Here is a 14,758-nt window from a genome sequence, read left to right as displayed (position 1 = left end):
AGGGTTCACCCCCAGACAAGTCAACACCAGGAGGCGTGGGAGGAGAGGGAGGCACGGGTGGGACAGCAAACGTAGACGCCAAACTGTTAGGAGGCCTCCGCAGGCTCACCTTAAAGGAAGGTCTCTCCCTGAGTCTGGTGTCAATCAAAATCAGGAAAGAAATAAGAGCCTCGAGCTCCACTGGTAGGTCCTTAGCTGCAACCTCATCCTTCAAGGCATCCGAGAGACCATGAGAGAAAGCAGCGACCAGGGCCTCATTATTCCAACCTACCTCTGCTGCCAGGGTACGAAACTCAATGGCGTATTCGGCTACGGATCGTGAACCCTGTCTGACGGACATAAGGAGCTTCGCAGCAGAGGCGGCGCGAGCCGGCACATCGAATACCTTCCGAAGAGAAGCAACAAAACCGGAAAACTTGGCAACCACCGGATTGTTGTTCTCCCATAAAGGACTGGCCCAGGCCAAGGCCTTGTCAGAGAGCAGCGAGATCAAGAACCCCACCTTTGATCTCTCAGTGGGAAAGGCATGTGGCAGCAACTCGAAATAAATGCCCACTTGGTTAAGGAAACCTCGGCACTGAGTTGGCTCTCCCCCAAATCGCTGTGGAAGGGGGGCAGAATCGGACATACCCCGAAACACCGCAGGCGCAACAACAGGTGTCGAGGTAGACTCTGGCGCAACAGTCGGATCAGCCGTAGGAGCGGGCCCAGGAGCGACGACCGACCCATCGGCAACGGGAGCGAAATGAGCCGTGCGTTCAAGCAGGGTTTGCAACGCCACGGCGAACTGACCCAACAGGGACTCCAGCTGATCAAGTCTGACAACCAGCGTGGGTAGCGAGGATGGCTCTGTACCGTCAAAATTCATGGCTTGGTCCTAATGTTACGGAACCATGAACCAGACGTACAACAAGAGATAAGTGAAAATAAGAAGGCTTTATTGAAAATCAAGCTGTAAAGCAAAAGTCCAACGGATGGTGAAACCAGAGGTCAGGAACCAGAAGAGTAGTCAGACGAAGCCAGGATCAGGAACCAGCAGGGAAGTCAGACGAAGCCAGGATCAGGAACCAGCAGAGAAGTCAGACGAAGCCAGGATCAGAACCAGCAGCAGCAGTCTTAGAAGCATGTGCACACAGGAGGACCAAGCAAGGAACTGAAGTCACAGACCTCCTATATATGTGAGCCAGGTATCCAGCTCCTCCCAGTGGGAAGGAGGAGCCGCAGGGTGGGAGGCTACAAGAGACCTAGAAACCAAGATGGCCACCAGCACATGTCAAACGAAGGAGACAGGAGAGAGGTAAGACCATGACACTAGTACTGGGAGGGTTCTGTTTCGGCAGTCCCTCCGAGGAAGTTGGGTCCGTGTCGGCTTCGGTTGCTCGGACCACAGTACCTCAGTCCCCGTCTGGAGCCTAACGCCCCGGGGGATCAGGGTTTGGGTCCCTCTTCACAGGAGGACCACTTGACGTTGCACCCGTCTGCACGTTTTTGTGAACACTCTTTATGTGTGTGCACATTTTTCTGCACCGGGTGGAGTTTTTTGGGTGTGTTCACACGCCATAGGCTTTTCAAAAAAAAAAAAAATGATGGTGAAGTTTGAATGAATGAAAGAAAGATTATGTGGACGGGTGTCTTTTATACACAATACAAGTTAGGAGCACCTTCTTAAAGCGGAGTTCCGGCCACAATTTCACTTTTTATATATAAATACCACTGTAATACACAAGCTTAATGTATTCTAGTAAAGTTAGTCTGTAAACTAAGGTCCGTTTTGTTAGGTTGTTACAGCATTTAGACACTTTATAAAATAGAGATTGACTGGGGCCATCTTAAGTGTGGGCATCATGAAGCCAGACTGTATGACTTCCTGGATTTCAGCCTTGCAGATCTCGCACATGCTCAGTGCTGCACAAGCAGTGTAATAGGTTTCAGATCAGGTTTCAGCACCTGTACTGTCCAAGTCACATGATTCTTCGAGACTGGGGAGTGCACAGACTCCTGGAAAGTTACACCCACTACATTCCCAGGAGTCTGTGCGGTGTAGGTTAGGAAGCTTAAGCACCTAGGTGCAGGAAGTGGGAAGATTAACTATTCTGCCTAGCAACAACACTTTGAAGGCATCTAAAAAAAAAAAAAAATCTTAAAGGACTAATGACATTTTTTTAAAACTACTGATGTAATGTTATATTTATGGGTGGAACTCCACTTTAAATTGACAGGACTAATCTGGGTACCACATGAGCCCATACTGTAGCTGGTCTGTGGGAGCCAGAATCATTATTGGTTGGTTGGAGATCAAATACTTATTTTACTCACTGAACTGCAACTCCATTTATAACATTTGTATCGTGTTTTTTTTCTAGATTTTTGGTTGATTTACTGTCTCTATAATTTAAAATACACTTATGATAATAATTATAGACCCTTAATTTCTTTGTAAGTGGGCAAACTTAAAAAATCTGCAGATCACATAATTATTTTTGCCTCTGTATGTACTCGTGCCCCCTGAACACTGCCTGACCAGCTATTGGCTCCTGTACTCTGACTGCCAGACAGTTTTTTATGTTGCATGGTACTTCTGCTCGCGGGTCAGTGGTAGTTAAGAGCCAGGATAAGCTCTTCTTCTGCTCTGGTCATATGACACAGCGAAGGGGCGGATTTCTTCTTACTTTGAACTACGACTACATCAGATGGAGCTGGGTGGGGGGGTCTGTTCTGAAGTGGGGTGTATACAGAAAGGGATTTTTGTACTGAGAGATCTGTGCTGTGCTTGAGGGTGGGGGTCTGAGCTGGGGAAGGTGGCCATACTGAAGGGTCTGTACTAAGAGAGGTTTGTGCTAGGGGGATGTGTCTGTATTGGGGGAGGTTTCTGTACCAAGGGGTTGGGCTTTGAGTGGAGCTCTGTATTGTGGGGTGATTTGTACTGGGAGGAGGTACTTTATTGTTGCACTCTCTGTAGTGGCCTATGCATCATGTATTCATGACCCCTGTGCTCTTTGTTACCCACTCCTGACTCCTGCACCTTTTGCGTTAATGCCTCCTGATCCCTGTACTCTGTGCACTATGCAATCCTGACCCTTTGTATTACACACTACTGACCCCTATAATCTGTGCATTACCCAATCCTGACCTCTGCACACTCTGTTGTGCACTTCTGGCCCCTTCATTCTATGTGCATGCACTCCTGAGCCCTGCATTCTGTGCATTATGCACTCCTGGCCCCTTTAATCTGTGAGATGCATGCTCCTGAGCCCTGCGCTCTGTGGTTTACACTCCTTACTCCTGCACTCAGTGCATTATCCTCTCCTGACCCCTTCACTGCATTACCGCCTACTGACACCTGCAGTTTGAGCACTAGGGATGAGCTTCGAGTTCGAGTCGAACTCATGTTCGACTCGAACATTGCCTGTTCGACGAACAATTAGGGGTGTTCGCGGCAAATTCGAAAAGCCGCGGAACACCCTGTTAAAGTCTATGGGAGAAATCTAGAGTGTTAATTTTAAAGGCTAATATGCAAGTTATTGTCCTAAAAAGTGTTTGGGGACCTGGGTCCTGTCCCAGGAAACATGTATCAATGCAAAAAAAAGTTTTAAAAACTGCCGTTTTTTCAGGAGCAGTGAATTGAATAATGCTAAAAGTGAAACAATAAAAGTGTAATATTACTTTAAATTTCGTATCGGGGGGGGGGGGGGGTGTAAAGTCAGCATGTGAAAAAGCGCATGTTTCCCGCACATAGAACTGTCCCTGCACAAAGTGTAATTTCTGAAAGAAAAAAAGGCATTTAAAACCGGCTTTGCGGCTCTAATGAATTGTCGGCTCTGGCAATTCAGAGATGATTCATTCATAAAAAAAAAAAAAAAAGCCTGGGGGTCCCCCCAAATTCCATTAACAGGCCCTTCAGGTCTGATATGGATATTAAGGGGAACCCCGCCATCAATTTAAAAAAAAAAATGACGTGGCGTTCCCCCAAAAATCCACACCAGACCCTTATTCGAGCACTTTAACCTGCCGGCCGCAGAAAAGAGGGGGGGACAGAGTGCGGCCCCCCCTCTCCTGAACCACACCAGGCCACATTCCCTCAACATGGGGAGAATGTCCCCATGTTGATGGGGACAAGGGCCTCATCCCCACGACCCTTGCCCGGTGGTTGTGGGGGTCTGCGGGCGGGGGGCTTATCAGAATCTGGAAGACCCCATTAACAAAGGGGACCCCCAGATCCTGCCCCCCCTATGTGAATTGGTAATGGGGTACACTGTACCTCTACCATTTCACAAAGGAAGTGTAAATGGTTAAAAAAAAACACACAGACACCGTAGAAAAAATTCCTTTATTAAAAAATAAAAAATCCAGCGGTGGTAATCCACTGTCGATGCGGCTCCCTGCTCCAACATTGCCTTCTATCCAGCGACGGGTGATCTCTCCAGCGACGGGTGATCAGCGGTCCGGTCCAGAGATGAAAAGATCCATCCGTCCAGAGCGCAGCAGGCGAGCTCCACTCTCCGCTGGACACAGCCCAGCGGAATGACGCGCTGGAGCTTTGACATTACTTATATAGGGGAAGCGGCCACCCGTCACGTGACCCCGCCCCCTCTGACGCACCCTCGTAAGTCACTGGGAAAGACCAGGCTTTTTTTTTTTTTATTTTATGAATGAATCATCTCTGAATTGCCAGAGCCGACAATTCATTAGAGCCGCAAAGCCGGTGACTTGTCCTCAATGTTCCCCTATGGGGGAAGTTCCTCCACTGACTGCGCAGGCGCAAACTTCCCGACGGAAATCCCCGAACCTTGCCCGGCATCCAGGCTCATTCTTTAACATCCCCGTGGATTGGAGGATGTTAAAAAAAGAGCCAGGAGGCCGAGCGAGCGAAGCGAGCCGTCCGAGCGCAGCGAGGACGTGAGGCCGACTGGCCACTTTCCTCTAAGTCCACGTCGCCCTGGATGCCGGCCGCCGTTCGGGGATTTCCGTCAGCAAGTTTGCACCTGCGCAGTGCTTGAAGGAACTTTCCCGATGGCTGGAACCATCTCTGCGCCTCAGTTCGCGCATGCGCTGGAACTTCCATGATACATGGAACCAGCACGGCAGATCACCGGGTTTAAATGCCCTTTTTTCTTTCAGAAATGACACTTTGTGCAGAGACAATTCTATGTACGGGAAACATGTGCTTTTTCACATGCTGACTTTACACCCCCCCTAGGTACGAAATTTAAAGTAATATTACACTTTTATTGTTTCACTTTTAGCATTATTAAATTCACTGCTCCTGAAAAAACGGCCGTTTTTAAAACTTTTTTTGCATTGATACATGTTTCCTGGGACAGGACCCAGGTCCCCAAACACTTTTTAGGACAATAACTTGCATATTAGCCTTTAAAATTAACACTTTAGATTTCAAATGTTCGAGTCCCATAACGGGGTTCTAAAGTTCACATGAACATTTGGTGTGTTCGCAAGTTCTGATGCGAACCGAACAGGGGGGTGTTCAGCTCATCCTTATTGAGCACTATGCAATCCTGATACCTGCACTCTGTATTGCACACTCCTGAGCCCTGAACTCTGTTATGTACTTGTTGCTTCTGCATTCTGTATGAAAAGCACTCCTGAGCCCTACACTCCATGCATTTTGCACTCCCCTTTGTATTGCATGCTCCTGAGCTGTGCACTCTCTGCATTACGCACTCCTAGCCCCTGCATGAAATGTGTTACTCTTGGACTCATTTAACACTATATAGTATACATTTTATACTCCTGACTAGTGCACTCTGTACACTGGGCTGTATATCGTATACTCCTGACCACTGTATTCTAAGTACAATATATACTTCTGAAGAAAGAATTTAAAGTGTTAATAAACCTAAAAACTTTTTTTAACCTCAGTGCATTGTTTGCATTAAGGTAGTATAAAAGTAAAAAATGTTTTCCATTTCCCTGTGTCCCCCCCTTCCCTGTGTAAAGAGTAAGAGAGGGGAGAAGAGATCAGCGCTGTGCACGGCTGCGTCTATTCTCCCCTTCCTCTTCACACAGCATTCAAGAAGCAGCAGGAGTGATTGGCTCTTGCTGCTGTCAATCAAATGCAGTGAAGAGGAAGTGGGGGGCGGGCCTAAGTCCTACTGTGTAAGTCTATGTAGTGCGGTAAGTCTATAGACACAGGTCAGGAGCGCGCGGACTACGCTCTCTTCATAGCCAGCGATTGGCTATGGTAGTCCTAAGAAGAAGAGGAGGGGCCAAGATCGCTTCCGGGGACCCCAGATGAAGAGGATCAGGGCCACTCTGTGCATTACCACTGCACAGAGAAGGTAAGTATAACATGTTATTTTATATAAAAAAAAAAATCTGACTTTAGTAACACTTTAAAGGGTTAGGCTGTGTAGAAGAGGTTTGTGCATGTCTGTTACTCTTGCTTGTGGCACAGTAATTAAGGCATTTTTTTGGGGTACATGGACTGTGGCATGTGTGCCCCAGGTGCCAGATATGCTAGGTACGCCACTGCTAAACAGTCCTCTGTTTGTCCTAGACCTAGAGACTAAATGGAAATATGCAAATGCTTTTCCAGCAATGTCCTTGAATAACCCTGTGTGAATATTGTTAATTTGTTGTTGCTAAATTGATAGAACTCTGTAACTCTGTAACTCTAAACTGGTAGCCTGTAAAAAAAATTTAAGCGTCGCCTATGGAGATTTTTAAGTACCTACGTTTTTGCGCCATTCCATGTGTGCGCACAATTTTATAGCGTGACAAGTTGGGTATCTATTTACTCGGCGTAACATCATCTTTCACATTATACAAAACAATTGGGCTAACTTTACGGTTTTGTTATTTTTTAATTCATGAGGCGTTTGAAAAATGATTGCGCAAATACCGTGTGAGACAGTAAATACCTTATACAGCCCACTTGTATGTATATGTATATGTGTGTGTGTGTATATATATATATATATATATATATATATATACATACACACACATACACACAATTGCTAACGGATGTCCCTGGAAGCTGGATATTACTGAAGTAGACGCCGCTAATCCAGACAAGATGGAGTGGCGGGGCAGTTATGTCATGCTGTCCACTTTATTAGATTAGACCACGCTTTGCATTGAGTTAGGAAATGAATTTATTTATACAAGTCTAGAATTTACCAGCAGCCAAGTACAATTTCATTTAGACTTGCCAACCTTGATGTATTTGGTTATTGTACAGTCAGATTTAGATGTAGTGAACAGCAGAACTCGGGCTAAGAGTGGAAGGGACAGTACTAAAAGCAAAGCATGTGTGCTACATGCACATGTATGAAAAAGGAACAGTCATAAGCTGGGGCAAGGATGTGGCCAGGTTGTATTCCTTAACCACTTGACCTCCGGGAAGATTTACCCCCCCCCCTTCATGACCAGGCCATTTTTTTTGATACGGCACTGCATTACTTTAACTGACAATTGCACGATCGTGCGACACTGTACACAAATAAAGTTGAGGTCCATTTTCCCCACAAATAGAGCTTTCTTTTGGTGGTATTTGATCACCTCCTGCTTTTTTTTTTTTTAAGCTAGAAAACAAAAACGACAATTTTGAAAAAAACAATATATTTTGCCTTTAAAACATATCCAATAAAACAATTGATAAAATGTTATTTCTTCACACATTTAGGCCAATATGTATTCTCCTTAATTTTTGTTAAAAAAATCCCAATAAGCGTATATTGATTTGGTTTTGCACAAAGGTTATAGCGTCTATAAACTATGGTAAATGTTTGTTTATTGTTTACTAGTAATGGCAGTGATCAGCAGGACTGCGATATTGCGGCAGACTGACATATTTGACACTTTTTGGGAACCGGTGACACTAATACAGTAATCGGTGCTAAATATATGGACTGTCACTGTATGAATGACACTGGCTGGGAAGGGGTTAAACATCCGGTGTAATCAAAGGGTTAACTGTGTACCTAACTAGTGTTTATGTGAACTGTATTAGGTGCTATTACAAGGGGAAGAGATAGATTTTTTTTTCTTGCTTTGCTGTTAGAACAGTGATCTGCCTTGTTTACATAGACAGATTGCAGTTCTGTTCTCTGCCTGACGATCGGCGGGTGTCGGCAGAAATCGAGTACCTGGCCCCGGCCAATCGGCTTGCGCATGCGTGCCACCTACCTGAAAGTGTGGGATCACGTGTATATAAACGTGATCCAGCACACAGCTGCCGCCCTGTAGCAGTAGAACTGCTATAGGGTAGACAGTAGTGGTGCAACGGATCACAGTTGATCCGTGATCCGAACGGGTCACCCCCTTTGGATCGGCTCCGGAGCTAGGCTGAAGCCGCGGCCTTTCCTAATGTTATGGCCGCGGCTTCGGCTGAGCTCCAGAGCTGCGGCCATAACATTAGGAAAGGCTTCGGCCTAGCTCCGGAGCCGCGGCCATAACATTAGGAAAGGCCGCAGGTTCGGCCTAGCTCCGGAGCCACAGCCATCTTGGTACACCCGGCGGCGGCCCTCCTCTCTGTTAACACCCACAGAGGAGGAGGAGCCCGCACTGGGAGTCATACTACTGGGCGTGTCTGTCTGTACTACCTGGGGGGTGTCTTACCTGGGGGGGTCTGTCTGTACTACCTGGGGGGTCTGTCCATACTACCTGGGGGGGGGGTGTCTGCACCGATGCGGGTGTCTGCACCGAGGGGGTTCTTTACTGAGGGGGGACTATAGTTGGTGGGAGGGGAGGGGGGGTGACACCATCTTTTTCTGCACCGGGTGACACCAACCCTAGTGACGCCACTGCAGTGGGGGAGATGTGGATATTACAGTGGGGGGGGGGGAGATGTGGACATTTTAGTGGGGGGGGCAAGATGTGGATATTACAGTGGGGGGGATGTGGATATTACAGTGGATGGGGGGGGAGATGTGGATATTACAGTGGGGGAGAGATGTGGATATTACAGTGGAGGGGGGGGAGATGTGGATATTACAGTGGGGGGGTGTGGATATTACAGTGGAGGGGGGATGTGGATAATACAGTGGAGGGGGGGGAGATGTGGATATTACAGTGGGGGAGAGATATGGATATTACAGTGGGGGGGGATGTGGATATTACAGTGGGGGGGGGAGGATGTGGATATTACAGTGGGGGGGGGGAGATGTGGATATTACAGGGGGGGAAGATGTGGATATTACAGTGGGGGAGAGATGTGGATATTACAGTGGGGGAGAATTTTTTTTTTTTTGCCGATCCGAAAAATGATCCGATCCGTGACTCCTGATCCAAGGAACGATCCGAACCGTGAGTTTTTTGATCCGTTGCACCCCTAGTAGACAGCAAGCGTTTAAAGTGACACTAAACTCTGATTAAATAAAATAAAATCTATTGACGTATTTATTCGTAACTCAAGAAATACCTTCTATTTCAGCCACCTCCAAATTTTAGAGGGTGGTCATGTTTATTCTCCATTATCCCACTGTATGCGAGAGAATGGCTACAGCTAGCATGCAATGCTTGTTCCAGACAAATGGAAATGGGGGAAGAAGTTCTGGAGCTTATAAAGGACATTACATTGGAGGAAGAAAAACACAATAAGAAACAATTGAAAGAAAAATGGATGACTGGTCATTTAGTACACGTTGTATTTTTGGATAAAAAAGATACCGGTTCATGTCATTTTAAAGTTATACACCGGGCAAAAAAAAATTCTTGCTGTTCCGTACTGCAAGGGTTAACTGCTCCTTTTTGTCCAGAGGGTTGAAGAATGAAGATATACTTACCTAATCCTCTCTTCCTCTTCACCCAAGACCGGTCCCTGTGGCTTCTGCCTCCCCTGTAGTCTTGTGCGGTGAATTGTTCCTGACGTCATCGTGCCCACAGACATGCTCTGGATGTATGTTCATCAACCGGATCTTGGGGGAGTACCATTTGCCAGTTTTCCTCCCCCCTGGGTAAAACCAGCCGCTGCCCCATGCAACTCGAACGGGTTTGTAAGGAGGGGACTTGCTGTATTCTGGTGCTTACTACTCCTTTAACCACATTCATGTTATTATATAGTATTATAAGTTATATTTACATTGTACAGTATGTAAATGTTGTTTTTATTTTTTTGTCTTTTTAGTGTACTGTAAATAGTTCTGCATTTAATATGTATTAAGTTGAAGAAAAAAGGGGGATACATCCAGGGCTGGATTTTCTCTCCCTGCCGCCCCAAGGCCAGGTTCCACAATGCACCCCCTCCCCGCCAATCAAACCCCCCCCCCAAATCAACGGAGAATGTGCGGCACGGTTAGATCAAATATGTTTTATTTATTTTTTTACTTTTTTATCACTTTTTTTATTTTTATTTATTTGTGGCTTGACGCTTACTTTCTTACATTTTTGTATAATTTTCTTATTATTTTTCTTATTCTTTACTTTTTTATTTTATTCATTTAATTATTATTTCTTATTATTTATTTATTTTTTATCAATTTTTTTTCACTTAACTTTTTTGCTATCACACAGGAGAAAATTTCCTGTGTGATAGCAATTGGAGGTGACATGTTCTCTTTATTGACCCTGTCACCTCCAAAACAGGAGTCCTAGCACTGTGCAGAACTCCTGTCACAGCTGAGATGGGAAGAGCATAGCTCTCCCCTCTCACTGTGTACATCGGCAGCAGGGACAGGAGACAGACTCGGTGGCCGGGGGGAGGACAGAGTCCCGAAGACAGAGCCAGCAGAGAGAGGTATGTGGGGTGGGGGGGAAAGGGGAGGACGGATAGGAGCACATATTTTACAAGTGATTTCGGCGACATCGCTGCAATCACTTGTTAACGAGCGAGTGGATTCCCCCAGAACTTACCGCCCTTAGACCGCATTCACATCTAGGCGTTTTTACGCCAGTAGCGCTACGCCGCTGCCGCCAGAGGGCTGGAAATACATGTCCCTCTACGGAGATGGTTCACATCTCCACGCCGAACGCCGGACGCCTGACGCGGACCTTTTTTTCAGACGTCTTTCGGCGATTCGGCTAGGAGATGGGAAGCATCTCCATAGAGGGGGTCATTCTGGGGCACATCTAGGCGGACAATACCGGCGTTTTTTCGCCGCAAATCGCGGTACAAAACGCTGCTATTTGTACCGCGATTTGCGGCGACAAAACGCCGCGATTTCGTCCGCCTAGATGTGAATGTAGCCTTAACTGTATCTTCCGGGCGTCGGGGGACTCCATGCCACTGCCGCCCCTTGGAGCCCTGCCGCCCCAAGGCCTGGCCTCAGTGGCCTTGTGGGAAATCCGTGCCTGGATACATCTGTGGGAGTGGCAAATCCTCCCCCTCTGACCAATGCTAGTAGCGATGTCAAAACATACCCTGCATCTCTTGCCACTCTTCCATTGTGTATTGGCTGTGTCTTTCTTCTTCAGACACTAGATGGTGCTGTATATAAAACAAGTATATGATTAGCACTACCTTTGGTGAAAGATCTTGTAACAATGATGCTGGACTTTTCGTTGGTACCATCCTTTCTGTCCCCATGGACAGCAGTTATATAATAACTCAAATTTATTAAAAATGTTGGAATAACAAAGTAATTTTGTTGCTTTTTGCATTGCAGAGCGACTGTTTAAAATGTCACAAGAAGAGAGGCGCCAAGAGCTTCTCAGAGATTACATTCCACTGAATGATATTCCAACATGGCTGAACCAATATGGAGACACACCAGCAGAAGGTAAGTTTCAGTCTGTTTTAATGCAAAACCTGAAGACTTGGTCCAGTGCTACCCTTCTCCCACACAGCCGAGACAATGCTTGGGAGAGGATTGGGTCATTTATCAATACACCTATTAGGTGATATTGAGCGCTATTGATGTCTAAAGAACTCCTAATAACACATGGAGAATTTACAAATTGTTGCAAACTTTCTGAAGCAAACTCTTCTTCCTATTTTTTTAAGGTGCTGTGTATTCACCAGCTGCAGTGAGCAGTATTAAATGCCATGGTCTGATACATTTTCACTTTTCCACTAGAGGGGCACCCGGCCCATCTAAATTTTTTTGGTGGTCCTTCTTTCAAACCCAACCCCCCCCCCCCCCAACCGCCACACCTTCTAGGTGTCATCACTGGAGAGCAGGAGGCAGCACAGCTCAGAATGGAGGGTGGGAGGAGGAGCTGGCCTACATTATAAATTATAGCGTCTAAAAAATAGGGGATAGATGTATGGCATTTTTTTTACTAGTAATGGCGGCGATCTGCGATTTTTATCATGACTGCGATATTGCGACGGACATATCGGACACTTTTGACACTATTTTGGGACCATGCACATTTATACAGCGATCAGTGCTATAAAAACGCACTGCTTACTGTATAAATGTGACTGGCAGGGAAGGGGTTAACACTAGGGGAGGATCAAGGGATTAAATGTGTTCCCTAGGGAGTGATTCTAACTGTAGGGGGAGGGGACTCACAAGAAGAGGAGACCGATCGGTGTTCCTCTGTACTGGGAACACACCATCGGTCTCCTCTCACCTGACAGGACGTGGATCTGTGTGTTTACACACACAGATCCACGGTCCTGCTCTGTTACTGGGTAATCGCGGGTGCCTGGCGGCCATCGCGGCCGCCGGGCATACGCATCGGCGCCAAAGTGACGCGGCAGGCGTGCGTGCCCCACAAGAGGGCCGGGAAGCCGAGGACGTCATATTACGTCCGCCCCAAAACGTGAGCCGCACCGCCCAGCCGCCATATGATGTCCGGCAGGCAGCAAGCGGTTAAAGTGTTTGTTACCCCAACATTTCATATTCCTGCTGTGTGCCTGTTTTACCATGTACTTGTATGAAAAAGTATCCTGTTCTCTCCTTTTTGTGAAATCTCTGGCGTTTCTTACGATTCTCTGCTTTCCTATTAAAAACTGACCACACTAAGCAGAAGAACACACCATGGTTAGATTCTGTGCTGGAAACTTTGTATACTCTGTACTGTTGCTTCTCCTCTCCCCAGATCTTATGCAGCTGAGAACAGAGGGAATGTGATCACTTAAAGGTGGTGAAAAAGACACTTTTTGAATGCAAAGATATTTATTGTCTCTTAAACAGAACTGTGGGAGAGAGAATTAGGGCCAGGACACCCTTAGGTAGATGCAATGTTAATTGGCAGACTCCAAGACTTCTATAGGTAGACAGCTATAAGCGAAGGCCTCCAGCCAGACACCACTTCTGTATAGGTAGGAGCACTGTCCCCTATGGCTACAATCTTATAGCTGTTACTAACAGTAAAGGTATTCTACTTTCTGCAACACAAACCGTTCTCTTTACCCCACACTCACTCACTGTGGGTCTTCACTCAACGAGCTCCCAGTCTCTCGTTAGACTTCAGAACCACTAGCCACTGGATCCCCTGAGCTCTTTCACGGTAACACTCAGTAACTTCCCCAAGCGTCTCCCCCACTTCACTGCTGGGTCCCTGGCTTGGCACACAGATACTCCTCAAGCTTCACCCCTGCAAGACATGTTAGGTCCCTGGCTTGGCACTCCACAAGCATCACCTCTGCTGTCCTGCTGGGTCCCTGACTTGGCACTTGTTGATGCTTTCCCACTTCCTTACCGTCCCCGGTTGGCGAGAAGTCTGCTGTGGTACTGGTGCCAGCTTACTCACAATGGTCTCTGATAGCAAGGTGGATGGTCTCTTTGTGGCAACAGATTCCCCCCCAACCACCAACCAGAACAGGTTTCCTGGCTGGCGTAACCATTACTTCTGGTTGGACTACAAGCCCGCAGTCCCAACCCTACACTGCTTCTGGATAGGCTCTCAGATAGCCTAGAAGCCAGATGTCCCCACAATAGGCCTTAGGTTTCCTGCCTAGCAGCCCGGGGCAATACAACACACGTCCACCCAGACGGCCATCCAGGTGGCACAGAACACTGATCACCTGACTCCACCAAATAGGTTCTCCCAGCAGGCCAAGGGACCCAAGGAAATCCCTGCCCATTGGCTGAGACACCCCATTCATTCCTAATCTTTCCTTGCAATGCCCTTGTCTTATCTAATGTCACCAGATACCTGGCCATCTAATGACAGAAAAGAGAAGTGCAGCAATTCCAGAATTGGGGTGAAATTAGTTGACCTATCAATTGGCCAAGGCAAATATCACTTGGCAAATATATTTAATAGCAACCCTGCCTAAACATCAGGGTGCTACATACATGTTTTCTCTTTTTAGTTTAAATTTTAAAGCCCAAAACCCATACCAGACCCTTATCCGAGCATGCAGCCTGGGGGTGGGGGATGTCTGCCTACCTCAAAGCACCTTGTCACCATGTTGATGGAGTGGACTCCCAAAGGAGGTGTAAATGTGCTGCAGAAATGTCTTGAAAGTACTGGTCGAATATCGCATGCAACAAATAACTGGGCTGTGAAGGGTTGCAAGACGGAAAGCATTTTCTTACTAAAAAACATCCAAGCCTGGCTACAATCTGCAAAACCCTACATGAAGTCTGGCAAAGCATGTGGGAAAATGTGTTATGGTCAAGATTGAACTTTTTTGCCCAAAAAACATACCCACAGTGAAACATGACGATAGCAGCCTGATGCCGCGTACACACCATCACTTTATGTGATGAAAAAAAAGACGTTTTTAAAAACGTCACTTTAATTGACTGTGTGTGGGGGAAAACGTCGTTTTATGTCTTGTAAAAAACGACCAAAAAAAATTGAAGCATGCTTCAATTTTATGTGTCGTTTTTCAAAAGTGCACTTTTTACTTCACAGAAATTGACCGTGTGTAGCAAAAAACGTCGTTTTGTAAGACGTT

At 46.5% G+C, this 14,758-nt stretch overlaps 1 protein-coding gene across 3 annotated transcripts in view; it reads left to right on the top strand.

Moving 5' to 3' along the window:
* The window catches only part of MACROD2 (mono-ADP ribosylhydrolase 2), a 3,190,351-nt gene that overhangs the window by 23,892 nt on the left and 3,151,701 nt on the right, over positions 1-14,758 (top strand). For all 3 annotated transcript variants that reach the window (XM_040351278.1, XM_040351279.1, XM_040351277.1), the window contains exon 2: positions 11,565-11,678. In XM_040351278.1, coding sequence (XP_040207212.1) covers positions 11,565-11,678 — 114 coding nt within the window. The remainder of the gene's footprint in view (positions 1-11,564; positions 11,679-14,758) is intronic.

Source organism: Rana temporaria, chromosome 4, assembly GCF_905171775.1.
Source record: "Rana temporaria chromosome 4, aRanTem1.1, whole genome shotgun sequence".
Lineage (NCBI taxonomy): Eukaryota > Metazoa > Chordata > Amphibia > Anura > Ranidae > Rana > Rana temporaria.
This window is presented reverse-complemented; position numbering and strand designations above follow the sequence as displayed.